Source organism: Lissotriton vulgaris, chromosome 7 (assembly GCF_964263255.1).
Source record: "Lissotriton vulgaris chromosome 7, aLisVul1.2, whole genome shotgun sequence".
Lineage (NCBI taxonomy): Eukaryota > Metazoa > Chordata > Amphibia > Caudata > Salamandridae > Lissotriton > Lissotriton vulgaris.
Genome location: NC_141695.1, coordinates 1,460,937,257 through 1,460,952,585, shown reverse-complemented (window position 1 = coordinate 1,460,952,585; position 15,329 = coordinate 1,460,937,257). Strand labels below are relative to the sequence as shown.

Genomic DNA, 15,329 nt, shown 5'->3' with positions numbered 1-15,329 from the left:
CCTTCCAGAAAAGTCAGTTAAAACAGGCCATTGGGGAACGATCAAAATCAGAACCAAAACAGAAACCTAGGCAGCTGAACAGGAAGAAGGAAGTCGCCTTTTAGTAGCAAGTTCGAAATGGTGAAAGTAAGTAATAGACCGCGCCAAGATCCTGGAATCCAATTAAACAAAACAGGAACAGACGATACGGTCTAGGATAATGGGATTTAGAGCATGAAGGTTAGTGCAACTCCCCTTTTCTGTACTCGCCTGCTTCTGTTCCTGACAGAAGTGCTTGAAGCCCCTGTGTAAAGAACAACAGGGCTTCACTGTGATAATCATTACATTAATTCACATTGATTCCAATAACTTCAAGGGGGTATCTAATAATCCTCTAAAACTGTGTATGATAATTAGTATTACAGAATGTGCATCCGCCGATCTGGAACATAAAGCGCATAGAGGGCTCTTGGCCACCATGAGTGGTCTTCTCGGTGTCTGAGCAGAGAGAGGTGCTCCTCATCCAGGTGGCCGGAACCACCTTGTGTTTGTGCCTTGTGCAGTTCCGGATCACCAAATAGGCAAAGTAGGCACCGGCCTAGGGGACCCACTCCTTCTAGGGGCCCTGCGACAACAGATACAGATAATATTGATTTGATATTGAAAGAAAATTACAATCAAGCTATCTTAAATATTGTTTCCAAAAGATAGAAAAAAATTAATCAACTCAATGAAACGAAAACTCAACATTAAAGGCTCTATAGTATAAATGTTTTATTAATGTAATGTACCCATTAACAACTTAAAGACCATAAACCAGAGATATAAGATTCACATAACAGTTTGTCTATTAAAAGTTCTTCTTCTAAGTTTATAAAAAAAAGTCTGGTGTACTGGTTATTAGGAACTAATTTGCAGTGGGGGCGAAATTTCAACTGCCTAGGAGCATCCACAGGATTTAATCCGGCACTGGCCTTGTGTTTGAGCCTTTGACCATGAAAAATAATTTGATGTTGTATGCTTAAAGAAAGGACGACAGTCGAAAAGATGCTACCAGGTCAGGGAGAGGGGCAACAGAGAGGTTAAAAAGGTTGGGACCAGGGCTGGACTGGCCATAGTGGGCACCGGGCGTTTCCCCGGTGGGCTGGAGGGGTGGGAGCTGGCTATGTACCAGTGGGGAGCAGTATTGTTACTGAGGGCTGGCTTTGAAGCAGTGCTACAGTAGCAGCCCCCTGCAGCAAAAGCGGGAGCAGTGCTTCTCACTAGCAACCCCCTGGCTCCTCCGGTCCCCTGCCCCCCGCTCTTGGGGTCAGTCCAGCAGCAATCTGCCAGGGCTGGTTGCTGTTCCCAGTCCGGCCGTGGTCGAGACTAACGCAAGATCCCTGGTGAATACCGCATGTGACTGGTTAAAGGTGAAGCTTGACGAGACCCACGAAACAGCACTGTTTCTCCTACAACCAACTCCTTCATCGCTGTAAGCAAAAAGACACGGGAGGCAGTTGAAAGTGGCAGAATGGTCATGAAAGATGAGAAAGATGAGAATGGCGTAAGCTTGATGTCATTGGTGGCCTCAAACAAAATGGTCTCACTGTCTCAGTGCTTAATCCTGAGCAAAAACCCAACTGCATTGAATGGAGTAGAATATACAGAATGAATGGGAACCCAATCTACCCTTGCAGGTATGGGCAATGAAGTTTAAAACAAGAAAGGGTTTACCTACAAGGGATTTTGTTTGTCTGAAATTTTTGTAATTTTTTGTAACAATTATTTATAATCTCGCCCTGAGCAGTGGTGAAAGATTGAATAAATCAAAATAGTAATATAAAATGGTCACAATTTCTCCAATTGATCATGAATCATACACGGGGCAACGGAGTGTATTCAAAAAAACATTCAAATATTTAATATATGTATATTTTTAAAAATGTATCAGGGAAAAGCAACAAAACATAGCATGTAAGGTGACGTTAGATAACCTATACAAAAAACTATGTTGACATCTTCTCTATGTCAATCCACCATTAAATGTGATAGAGAGATAGATGTTGTAGTCGACGTTTCGGTCTGTCAAAGGAATAAAACCATCAGATCATCTTCAGGACAGAGTCTTGACTGTAGCTCCCTATATAGTACACTGTAAAACAAATAATATTGTAACACTGTATAAGCATAATCAATTATGAATAAAAGCACCCGTGTGAAAAATAGAAAAAGGTGGTTGAACTTAAGCCTTCACCAAGAAATTAAGTTATGTATCCTTAATAAGAAGTTCCTATTTACATTACTTACACATAGGTATACAGTGAAACTGTAACCTGTTGTATTTGTTTAGCTGGTTTTAGTGTTGAACAATGAATGTTGGTACTGGAAATAAAATAAAACGATTTTTAGTGACCATCCTGGAGTTTTGAGAAAGTTTAATTTAGAAGGAAAAGTCTCATAGGTTTTACTCACACCAAAAATAAATAAATGCTTAAACAAAGGACGACAGTCGAAAAAATGCTACCAGGTCAGGGAGAGGGGCAACAGAGAGGTTAAAAAGGTTGGGACCAGGGCTGGACTGGCCATAGTGGGCACCGGGTGTTTCCCCGGTGGGCTGGAGGGGTGGGAGCTGGCTATGTACCAGTGGGGAGTAGTTTTGTTACTGGGGGCTGGCTTTGAGCAGTGCTACAGTAGCAGCCCCCTGCAGCAAAAGCGGGAGCAGTGTTTCTCACTAGCAACCCCCTGGCTCCTCCGGTCCCCTGCCCCCTGCTCTTGGGGTCAGTCCAGCAGCAATCTGCCAGGGCTGGTTGCTGTTCCCAGTCCGGCCGTGGTCGAGACTAACGCAAGATCCCTGGTGAATACCGCATGTGACTGGTTAAAGGTGAAGCTTGACGAGACCCACGAAACAGCACTGTTTCTCCTACGACCAACTCCTTCATCGCTGTAAGCAAAAAGACACGGGAGGCTGTTGAAAGTGGCAGAATGGTCATGAAAGATGAGAAAGATGAGAATGGCGTAAGCTTGATGTCATTGGTGGCCTCAAACAAAATGGTCTCACTGTCTCAGTGCTTAATCCTGAGCAAAAACCCAACTGCATTGAATGGAGTAGAATATACAGAATGAATGGGAACCCAATCTACCCTTGCAGGTATGGGCAATGAAGTTTAAAACAAGAAAGGGTTTACCTACAAGGGATTTTGTTTGTCTGAAATTTTTGTAATTTTTTGTAACAATTATTTATAATCTCGCCCTGAGCAGTGGTGAAAGATTGAATAAATCAAAATAGTAATATAAAATGGTCACAATTTCTCCAATTGATCATGAATCATACACGGGGCAACGGAGTGTATTCAAAAAAACATTCAAATATTTAATATATGTATATTTTTAAAAATGTATCAGGGAAAAGCAACAAAACATAGCATGTAAGGTGACGTTAGATAACCTATACAAAAAACTATGTTGACATCTTCTCTATGTCAATCCACCATTAAATGTGATAGAGAGATAGATGTTGTAGTCGACGTTTCGGTCTGTCAAAGGAATAAAACCATCAGATCATCTTCAGGACAGAGTCTTGACTGTAGCTCCCTATATAGTACACTGTAAAACAAATAATATTGTAACACTGTATAAGCATAATCAATTATGAATAAAAGCACCCGTGTGAAAAATAGAAAAAGGTGGTTGAACTTAAGCCTTCACCAAGAAATTAAGTTATGTATCCTTAATAAGAAGTTCCTATTTACATTACTTACACATAGGTATACAGTGAAACTGTAACCTGTTGTATTTGTTTAGCTGGTTTTAGTGTTGAACAATGAATGTTGGTACTGGAAATAAAATAAAACGATTTTTAGTGACCATCCTGGAGTTTTGAGAAAGTTTAATTTAGAAGGAAAAGTCTCATAGGTTTTACTCACACCAAAAATAAATAAATGCTTAAACAAAGGACGACAGTCGAAAAAATGCTACCAGGTCAGGGAGAGGGGCAACAGAGAGGTTAAAAAGGTTGGGACCAGGGCTGGACTGGCCATAGTGGGCACCGGGCGTTTCCCCGGTGGGCTGGAGGGGTGGGAGCTGGCTATGTACCAGTGGGGAGTAGTTTTGTTACTGAGGGCTGGCTTTGAGCAGTGCTACAGTAGCAGCCCCCTGCAGCAAAAGCGGGAGCAGTGCTTCTCACTAGCAACCCCCTGGCTCCTCCGGTCCCCTGCCCCCTGCTCTTGGGGTCAGTCCAGCAGCAATCTGCCAGGGCTGGTTGCTGTTCCCAGTCCGGCCGTGGTCGAGACTAACGCAAGATCCCTGGTGAATACCGCATGTGACTGGTTAAAGGTGAAGCTTGACGAGACCCACGAAACAGAACTGTTTCTCCTACGACCAACTCCTTCATCGCTGTAAGCAAAAAGACACGGGAGGCTGTTGAAAGTGGCAGAATGGTCATGAAAGATGAGAAAGATGAGAATGGCGTAAGCTTGATGTCATTGGTGGCCTCAATCAACATGGTCTCACTGTCTCAGTGCTTAATCCTGAGCAAAAACCCAACTGCATTGAATGGAGTAGAATATACAGAATGAATGGGACCCCAATCTACCCTTGCAGGTATGGGCAATGAAGTTTACAACAAGAAAGGGTTTACCTACAAGGGATTTTGTTTGTCTGAAATGTTTGCAATTTTTTGTAACAATTATTTATAATCTCGCCCGAGCAGTGATGAAAGATTGAATAAATCAAAATAGTAATATAAAATGGTCACAATTTCTCCAATTGATCATGAATCATACACGGGGCAACGGATTGTATTAAAAAAAACATTCAAATATTTAATATATGTATATTTTTAAAAATATATCAGAGAAAAGCAACAAAACATAGCATGTAAGGTGACGTTAGATAACCTATACAAAAAACTATGTTGACATCTTCTCTATGTCAATCCACCATTAAATGTGATAGAGAGATAGATGTTGGAGTCGACGTTTCGGTCTGTCAAAGGAATAAAACCATCAGACCATCTTCAGGACAGAGTGTTGACTGTAACTCCCCATATAGTACAATGTAAAACAAATAATATTGTAACACTGTGTAAGCATAATCAATTATGAATAAAAGCACCCGTGTGAAAAAATAGAAAAAGGTGGTTGAACTTAAGCCATCACCAAGAAATTAAGTTATGTATCCTTAATAAGAAGTTCCTATTTACATTACTTACACATAGGTATACAGTGAAACTGTAACCTGTTGTATTTGTTTAGCTGGTTTTGGTGTTGAACAATGAATGTTGGTGCTGGAAATAAAATAAAACGATTTTTAGTAACCATCCTGGAGTTTTGAGAAAGTTTAATTTAGAAGGAAAAGTCTCATAGGTATTACTCACACCCAAAAAAAAAAATGCTTAAAAAAAGGACGACAGTCGAAAAGATGCTACCAGGTCAGGGAGAGGGGCAACAGAGAGGTTAAAAAGGTTGGGACCAGGGCTGGACTGGCCATAGTGGGCACCGGGCGTTTCCCCGGTGGACTGGAGGGGTGGGAGCTGGCTATGTACCAGTGAGGGGCAGTTTTGTTACTGAGGGCTGGCTTTGAAGCAGTGCTACAGTAGCAGCCCCCTGCAGCAAAAACGGGAGCAGTGCTTCTCACTAGCAATCCCCTGGCTCCTCCGGTCCCCTGCCCCCGCTCTTGGGGTCAGTCCAGCAGCAATCTGCCAGGGCTGGTTGCTGTTCCCAGTCCGGCCGTGGTCGAGACTAACGCAAGATCCCTGGTGAATACCGCATGTGACTGGTTAAAGGTGAAGCTTGATGAGACCCACGAAACAGCACTGTTTCTCCTACGACCAACTCCTTCATCGCTGTAAGCAAAAAGACACGGGAGGCTGTTGAAAGTAGCAGAATGGTCATGAAAGATGAGAATGGTGTAAGCTTGATGTCATTGGTGGCCTCAATCAACATGGTCTCACTGTCTCAGTGCTTAATCCTGAGCAAAAACCCAACTGCATTGAATGGAGTAGGGCACGAGATTCAAGATGATTTGTAAGTTGCTGATTGGCACAACTCTTGACTATTTTAGCAAGAAAGGCCAGAAGTGAGATTGGTCAGTAGTTTTGATGGTGGTAAGGGGTCCAGTGAAGCCTTCCTCAAAACAGAAGTTATCACGACCTGCTTCCGGGAGTAGGGAAATTGACCAGAAGACAGTGATGTGAAACATATTGAAAGAATTTCAGTGTGAAAGACGGAAGAAAGAGTTTTTACCACTTTCTAAGGAATAGCATATAAGGAAGAACCAGAAGATACTGTGGTAAAATTGAGCTTATTGATGACATCAGTGACTACTTCTGTGAGGACCCCCACCTGCTTTTCCACTGGTTCCCATTGTAAACTGCACTAAGTCCTTCTAGAGCTTAGCCAGAAATTACTCTTTTTGTGAAGAGGCCTTGAGTCACCCGAGGAGGTTCCTCAATGCTTACATGAGCGAAACCTCATGGTGTCCTTCGGCAACCTGCCATGCGATCAAAGGACTGGTGCTGCCGCTGTGCTAAATCTGAGCACAAGATCCATCATGGCCACCGAAGCCAAAGACCTCATCGACCTGGAGACTCCCAAAGATGCACGCCTCAAAAAGTCCAGACCCAAACGCTGTAACTGCTATGGCCGGGTGCCTGTCGGCTGTGGGCTACTGTGGCTGCAGTTGCCAAAGTTAGGTGCCCACCATGCATGCTTGCTGCACTGATTGCGTTCAGCAGCTCATGGCTGGAAAGAGGCCGCGGCCATGACCAATGCATCAACAAAGCCACTACTGCAAGAGCGGGACTACAGAACGCACCTTCCAAAACCACCAGATCTGCATCTCTATTGGCATGTAAAAGCAAGGCCTAGCTTAATTTGGGACAAAAGACTGAGCGTGCAAAGAAATCTGCCAGATCAACTTCAGTCTTTTGCCCAGGTGTTTTCAAAAAGACGAAAACCATTGAACTTGTTTACACATCTAACCAATCTGTTAATCGAGAGTGAATTTCACAATGCCCAATTAATGACTATACCAGTTCCCTACTGGGAACTGTTGGCATTTGTGAACTCCTGTAGCAAAAATAGGACACCGAAGGGGGTGTAGCCACTCAATGAGGATAGCAGATGAGAATTCACTGTTGTACCTGACTCCTCAGCTGAAATGTGTAGTATTTATTTTTGCTGTTATATTACACTACCGTATTTTCCGGCGTATAAGACGACTTTTTAACCCCTTAAAATGTTCTGGAAAGTTGGGGGTCGTCTTATACGCCGGGTACCAAACTTTACGGTATGTGTTCATGCGTTTTTACATAGTGCGGACTTCACCCGAAGGTGTCAGACCGCTTCTCAATAGAAAATGGTGCATTACAGGAGGAAAAAGTGACATGTGTGCAAGTAGAGGTACGGTATAATATTGAAATAAATGGAGGGCACTCAAACACAAGAACTAATGTTACGTAGGTGATGGTGGCACTGTGGAAGCACTGTGCAAGTATCTATAGCAAATAAAAAGTAATGGCAAATAGAACAAATGGCGCCGTGAATGACCCAAATCGCTATGCAGGACTGCGTTGGAAGTGGGGGTAGTCTTATACGGCGAGTATAGCATGAAACCTACATTTTATCATGAAAAGTAGGGGGTCGTCTTATACGCCGAGTCGTCTTATACGCCGGAAAATACGGTACTTTCTTTTAACAAGGTGCTGAGCTTTGAGCTGAATAATACACAATTATGCCTGTTGGTTTACTGTTGAGTTCAGAGCTTTTGTCCACTACCTCTTTCAGAAGCCAGTTACTGCTCACCCTTACTACCCTAAGAGTGAAGGGCCGAAGAGGCGTACTTGCTCAAGTCTGCAGAGACACAGTAGGCTAGACCACAGGAGACTAGTGGCAAACAATCTCCACCACCACGTTTGGGGGTCCGTGGTCCCTGTCTTCCTGGTGGCCCACTGAATGGGGTCTTAGACACCTAAATCCCACCATCAGCCTTACTTGGTTACCTTGCCAGAGAAAGCATGCCATTGCCTGCACAAACCTTTGACAACCTCATAAACTATCCCTCATATCTTTTAATACAACCCACCCTCCTGTCACTCTTCGTAAAACCCACCCTGTCAGCTCCCTTGCAGATCGCCCATTTGCAATGTTTCCTTGACCTTCCCGCAGACTCAGAACTTGCCAATGCCCAGTCTAGTCCATGCAGAGCATCAATACAAGTCCCACACCTTTCTGAGAAAAGATATCACTCATTGAAGACCACACCATACTCCTCATGCTGAACAGTTTTGTTTCCACAAGGTCACCAACACCCTTGTTTCTCCCCACTATACTATGGGAATGCCCTTAAAATTGTCCTTCCAGAGTGCTAAGTGGATAGACCCCCATCAAGCACAGAATACAGCTGCAATAATAGCCCTATGCCTTAAAAATAGACTGCCCCAACTAGCCCCTGGCAACACTCATTGGTTTTTGGCCTGAGCAAGCTCTTCATACAAAATCCACAACATTACCTGAAAGCATTGGTAGAGGCAACATGACTGGCTTGTATTGCGTGAAGAGCACTGTAGAGTGCTACCTGGTGAGAGACACCTTTTGCTAGAGGGTGAGCATGGCAATTGCAGCAGGCAGGGCTGTGAGCCACCATACACACCACAGCTCTCAAATTGCCCTCATGTGCCACCTACTACCAATAAGATGGTAAATAGGTGTGGGTTTGAGTCCATTAATTGCCTTCCCTTATCCTCACAACTATTTAGGGTGTCTTGGTCCAGATAAATCTGAAGTATTCACGGGTGCTTCTAGCCCATAACAGCCACATTTGCTAGGTGTTCTCTTTCGACTATAAACCCCCTAAATCCAGCTACTCTCTCTCATGACCAGACATGCCAATACCGGCGGCCTGCATTTTAGTAATTTCTTTTTTAATGCCTGCGTCAGGGTTGCCTGAGAGTGACGACTAAGGCCCGAATTACAATTGGCCAGATAAGGTCTCGCCAGTAAGTACCCTGCGATCATGGTCGTCCACAGAATATGTTTCAGGGGGGTATATTCAGGGCTTTAAGTGGGCCGGGTCTCAACGGGTATGAGCACCGGCAGCTTTTTCTAAAGGGGGCCTCAAAACGGGTCTCTATCGGGCTCTGTTTTGTGCCCTGGCACAGACGGTCCATTTCTTTCCGGACTGCAGTGACAACAGGCACATCAATGTGCGAGTGCTCACACGGCTCACTTCTCACTAGTGGAGAAGTTACGGCATGACGTCATGCCAGGGGAGCATTGTAGGAGAAGGGAGATCCTTTAAAGAGTCATTTTCTCTCTGGATTTCTCTTCTCTGTTTGAAACTCAGGAGCAGCAACATCGTCGTGCTGGCAGCAGGGCTTTAAGTCGAAGCTTTTTCAATATTATATACAAGCCATAGTTGCTGCTTATTTATCTTATGCAACAAACAACCATTGACAAAGCCAATAGTCCTGCTTTGTTGTAGGTATGATGTTACTTGTTGTATCATATATCTGGATGCAATGACAGAAACTGCAAAATACAAGTCGGGAGGCACACTATGCGAAGGACAGATTTTTAGTTTATGTGTTTTAAGCCATGCCCTTAAATACATTGGCCACTCCCCTTTGAGAGCCCCCCACCCCACAGTCTTTTCATCCCACTTAAAGCCCTGGGTATATTTCAAGAGAGAATCCAGGGGGAGGAGGGGGGGCAAGCACCACCCCTTGCCGACGTCTATTCCTGTGATGGGCTATTCCAGCTTGCCGAGTGCCTCTGGGCCTGAAATTAAGGGTCTGCACATACCAGGCTCCATAATCTCTGACCCGGGGACCTTGCAGCCGAAGCTTAGTGTAGAGTTCACCCTCCTACTGTGCAAAGGTGGGCCCAGCAAACACTCTGCCGGGTCGTCCCTCGCCTACTCTGACCCCCCCCCCCCCCACACACACACACCATCCATACCACAACCCTCAAATTGGCCTCTGCACTCCTTCACCACCTGCTCCAAGAATATGGTAAATGGGTGTGGATTTCAGCCTCTTACTTGCCCAGAAGGGGGAAACCCATGAACCCATGTGAGCTCGGACCCAGTATTCCAAAGCCTCTGTGTTATTTCCCAGTGCAAGGAAAACAATCATTACTCCCCGCATTAAGGTGCGGGAATACCAACCAAAACCAGGAAAACAATAAATCATGCATTACAAATGATAAAAATGAACGAACAAGTAAACAACACAGGCACAGGACAATACAACACCGTGCAGGCGGCCTACCCCCAGGTGCGTCTCACCTGCTGCAGTGCAGTGTGTCTATCCCCTGTAGGTCTCACCTGATGCAGCGCAGTCAGTCCGTCTTCATTGCAGAGGTCCGGGTCCACGTTGTTTTTCAACAAAAAACGCACTACAGGAAGAGAAAGAGAAAAAAAATCACTCCTGTGAATACAAATCACCTTAAGACTTTTAGGGACGGGAGTACAGGGGACAGCTGGGAGGAGGCATGTATCTCTAGTGAAAGATCCCCCTGTCACTTGGCGCTCACTCTTTTCGAGTAATGTCTTCCGTTCCCCAATGAATCACCTCCTCATTATGGTACAAATTGAAAACTCTACAGTAAGTGTTCCTGCACCGCCCGTGCAGGGCACAAAACGCCGGTGACTCATGCAACAAGAAACACTGACAAACTCCCACGTCTGTTGTTTTACAAGTTAGTCGTACCCAGTGACATGGACACACAATGGCAAAGACTGTAAGCATGACAACCTCTGGCAGAAAGCCTTTTTTGTGCTGAGCGTGGAGGTGTGTGTGGATAGGTTTATTTATCCCATCTGCAGTGCTCATTAAACACATAATAATAATAATAATGAAAGTGCGGGCCCACAGCGTTTCTTAGAAGCTCGCCACCTCTGCTGCTGAATGCTATTGTGTCTAAACACCAAGACTGTATATTGAGTCAGCCTCATGCCTTCTTTTTCACGCTACACTTCCTGCCTCTTTACTTTTGTCGTTTTTTTTCACCTCTACCTCTTCCCTTTTCCACTGTTTTCCTAGCTTTGTCTTCTTCCTTATTTCTCCCTTTGACAGGCTCCTCCAGGATTCTGCCGCTTTAAGTGGAACTTTTTTCCAGCCAAAAAAAACTACATTTGCAGCTCAAAACCTCACATTTTGCTTTATTATTGTGGTGGGCAAAAAATGTGCCTGCTACAAAAATACTGCAAGGCATGTGCTCTGTCACTGCTGGAGATGCCTGGTGCTATGTCACAATCTGTAAACTTGCAGAGTCTTCAGAGGCGCAGCGCTTCGAACTGAAGGATGGCTGATGCCAAAGAGAACAGATTACAATATGAAACCTCCTCTTTCTGCCATCAGACGATCTGTGGGTGCAGGGCTGCCGTGGCCGGGTGGGTTTAGGAGAGGGGAAAAGTCAGAGGGGACTGGGGCATATAAAAAATGCACACAAAAAAGATACTTGGAAGTAGGTTAGGGGTTAAAGGGAGTCAGAGGGTGGAGGGTGGAGGGCAAGAGTACATTTCAAGGGCCTGCAGAGTCCACAGGTGGCACACTTAAACATGTGAGGTGGGCCGCAGGCTGACTGCTGAACAGAGGGCTCTGTGCATTTCAAAGGCAGGCAACAGGGGAAGTTAAAATCTCTGCTGCTTGCTAGCCTGTTGCTCAACCTCCCTTTAGTGGCTCACGGACGGTGCAAGGCCAGTAAATAGAGGTTGAACCCCATGTTTTTAACACAAATTTTGCAGGCACTTTTGTAAACATTTTTCAAAGCTGCTGATTTCTCTCTGTTTTTGCAAATCGCAAGATCAATATATCTTGGGCGGTCTGCCTTTCAGCGTTTTTCGCTTTTGCTCTGGGTCAAAGTCTGGTGATGAAAAATAAGTCCTGGTGGCATATCCACAGAGGCCAGCACACATTAAGGCAGTGGTGGCTCCTCCACTAAGGCGGTTGAACGTCGCCTCGCTGCCTTGAAGCAGTGTAACAAAGGAGAAATAAAATGATAATAAATTAATGTTATTATCATTTTCTTTGTTCCTGCGGCTGGGGCGGGCAGGGCTGTTCCGATGACAGGGGAGGAGTGGTTTGCCCACTCCTGAGTGCACATGATTACTTTCCCTGTTCTTCACGCAGGCTGCTTTACAGCCTGCATGGAGAACATGGCCAGACTCCCTGTTCCTGGCTGAGCGTCGAACCATGAAGCTCAGACAAATCACAACACTGCATTGCAGCATTGTGATTGGTCAGGGGAGCCTGGGTGCTTACCAATCACCTGGGTGCCCGAGTCCTGATGGGGAAAAGACGGGACAGAGATAAAGTAAAATTTTTACTTTTTACATTTTTTTTTAGAAATCCCACCTACCACCCCGATCAGTGCCGGCCGCCACTGAATTAAGGCCTGTTTCTTTCTGTACAACCGCAAGTTGCACAATGCTTGTTAATATGTATTTATAATAGTGATGCTGTTCAAAAGAAAAACAAGAACAAAGAAGCAGGAGGCTGTGACAGGTCCATGGTCGACAGCGGGGACAGAGGCCCCAGGAAGAATGCAGGAGAAGGTGAGCAGCAGGCTTGTAGCATGAGGTATGACCAGTAAGAAGCAAGGACACAAGAATGATGTGGAACCCAACCAGTGGTATGTATTGGTAAGTAATGGAAGGGCTCTAAGTTTTGAAGCTTTAAAAAAAAAAAAATAATAATATATATATATATATATATATATATATATATATATATATATATATATATATATATATATATATATCTCACTGACAGCACATGTGCGCTGTAGAGAAACCCTACGAAATGTGGCTACGGTTAACCTGTTATTCAATAACAGTAAGCATAAGTTTACTGGTATTGGATCGCAATGATTTCTTCTTCTCTCAATCCCAGGGATCTTTAGGTGGTGTAATAGAGGAGATAAGAGGGATATTGAACAATATCCGGCAGTCTGTAACATAAAGCAGCTCTACTTTAAGAAGGCCTTCTCACAGAGCTGGTGCAGGGATATACTAGACCTGAGTCTCTCAAACACTGGCAATAGAATTTCGGATATGTCCTGTCAGATAACCTCCAGTGGAAAAAACAAGAGAGCTTGGTATGTTGGCCCCATCACAGAGAAGAAAATCAAAGAGGGGTATCAAATATACCTTAAAATAGATCAATGGAGATCTAGCTGGATGAAAATGCCCTGCCCAACCTTGAGTGAAATTGGCAGCAACCTATGACAAAAGATGATGATCTCAAATGCAAGAGGCTTAAGACATGCTATTATCACAGTGGCATCAAGAGAGAATACATTTCCGCTTTTGAAAATGCACGTGTAACGCCCTCAATAGAAATTAAGAAAAACTTTAGCATCTACTAAAAGTGGCCTCTACTAGAAACTGTAAAGAACAGCCCGTGTGAAAAAAAGGAGCTGTCAATTTCAAATCCAAAAGAAAATTATCTGTGACTCCATCTCCAACAATCAGGTACCATATTTTAATATCCACACATTTCCCCAGCTCAGCTACAATCCGCTTTCTACACATTCAGACTGTTGGAAACAGAGGAGATTCTGACACTAGCCCGCCAAACATAGGCATATAATTTACCCATAAAGCTACGCCCACCGGCTTGCATTACTTGGAGACATCGGGCATACGCAAAAATGCATCAGTACCAAAAGGATTTGCCGCCTGTCATTTGAAACTAGCAATCATCACTCCCCTCTTAAAAGCAACAGACACCTAAATAGCCTGCCTGGCTCCAATCTTCAACCTTCAACAGGCCAGCAATTTCGTAGAAAGGAAAGTACTAGATGACTTCAATAATGCATGGGACTGAACCAGCTTTTTCACAATCACCAGTCTGGGTCCATGCCTTCAAACGGGCACTGAACCTGCTCTGTCCATCTCTAGAGATGAACCATTCCACTCAATGGATGTAGCCCTAATATTTCTCCATCTCTCTGCTGTATAAGAAGTAGTGGATCACAGAATCCAATTGAATAGTGTAGAAAGCTGGGCATGTGTTTCTAGGCCTGCATTTGCTTGAATCCAATACTTTCTTTCCAATCATAGCCAGAAACAAAGTATTGGTTATCCCTTACATTCTGTGTCACTTGTATACCCCAAGTGGTCACGCCTTTTTGTTCCTTCTTTTCAATATCTGTGTTCCTGAATCATGTCTTCTGATCTCTCTTCGACTCTGAGCTCCCATTTGCACATCAAGTCAATGCAGTAGCGGAGCATGTCAACCTGAAGTTTTCTCTTTAACGTGAAAAACCATGTGTTTATTAATATAGTTTGAAACATGTTGACTCGAATGAGGGTATAAGGCTAGCAATTCCCAGCAATTCCCATCAACACCCCCTTGTATGCTTTACTCATACCACAGGAACCCCAACAATAAAGGATAGTGGGGTGCCACTAAGTTCTTTTTGTCCTGAAGAACTCGCATCAAATATCTTTAAAGTGCTCCTTTGAACATGGCTGAACACATCCAGGTCTGTAAGTGCCAGAATGAGGCCTGATGATGAAGCATACCACTAATAGGATGAGGGTGGGTGAGGGTCTTGCAAACAAAGACTGGCAGTTCACTACAGGATATCCCACCAGGGGTCGCATTACAATTGTGGCGCACTTCCCTTCATTGTGCCAGGGGCACCTTTAAAAAGGTGCTCCTGGTGCAATGAAGGAAAGTGGGCCACATTATGTTGAATGCGATGCCCCCAGGGCAGCTGGGAACTCATGCTGCCCTGGGGGCAGTGCATTGAAGTGAAATATGGAGTGCCTGCTTTACAGCCGCTCCGTGTTTCACTGTGCAGGCGGCAACCCACCTGCACTTTTAAAAGGAAATAGAGATCCCCTTGCAGGCGGGTGCAGTCAGTGGTTGCACCACTTGCAAGGGGATGGCTAGGGAGGGGTCCACTGGACTGTCTTTGCTCCCTGCAGAGGGCTGCTGTCAGGAGGCACACTGCCAGTGGAGGGCTTCTTTGCTTCTGCGCCCGCGTCGGTTGTTGTGGGCGTAGAAGCAAAGAGATTCCCTTATTTGCATGGGGCAGGCACCCATGCAAATGAGGGAACGCCCCGTGCCGATAGCGCTATCGCTCCATGTGTGCCAGCACTATTGGTACTACAGAAGAGAACGCACAAGCGTCTGCGGCCCCTTCTGTAATGCCAAAGTGTCACAAGGGCCCGCAAAGCGGATGCAAACACCTGTTGCGCCCCTGGGCCACTTTATGTAATACGGCCCCAGGCCTCTAAGTGAACTGGTAAGGTGGAGGGCGTGTAGACACCGGCACTCATTTTGGGAACCAGGACTTATTTTTCATCATCAGACTTTGACCCAGAGTTAGGTTTGAGAAAGGGAGAAAGAAGGAGGC

General features: G+C 44.8%; 1 protein-coding gene across 2 annotated transcripts in view; it reads right to left on the bottom strand.

The window, feature by feature from the left end:
- Nucleotides 1-15,329, bottom strand: part of PPP1R16B (protein phosphatase 1 regulatory subunit 16B) — a 397,098-nt gene that overhangs the window by 157,397 nt on the left and 224,372 nt on the right. Inside the window, exon 3 of one of the 2 annotated variants that reach the window (XM_086932266.1) lies at nt 10,285-10,355. In XM_086932266.1, the coding sequence (XP_086788392.1) occupies nt 10,285-10,355 (71 nt within the window). Of the gene's footprint in view, nt 1-10,245; nt 10,356-15,329 lie in introns of both variants that reach the window. The other variant, XM_086932265.1, reaches the window with a different exon arrangement.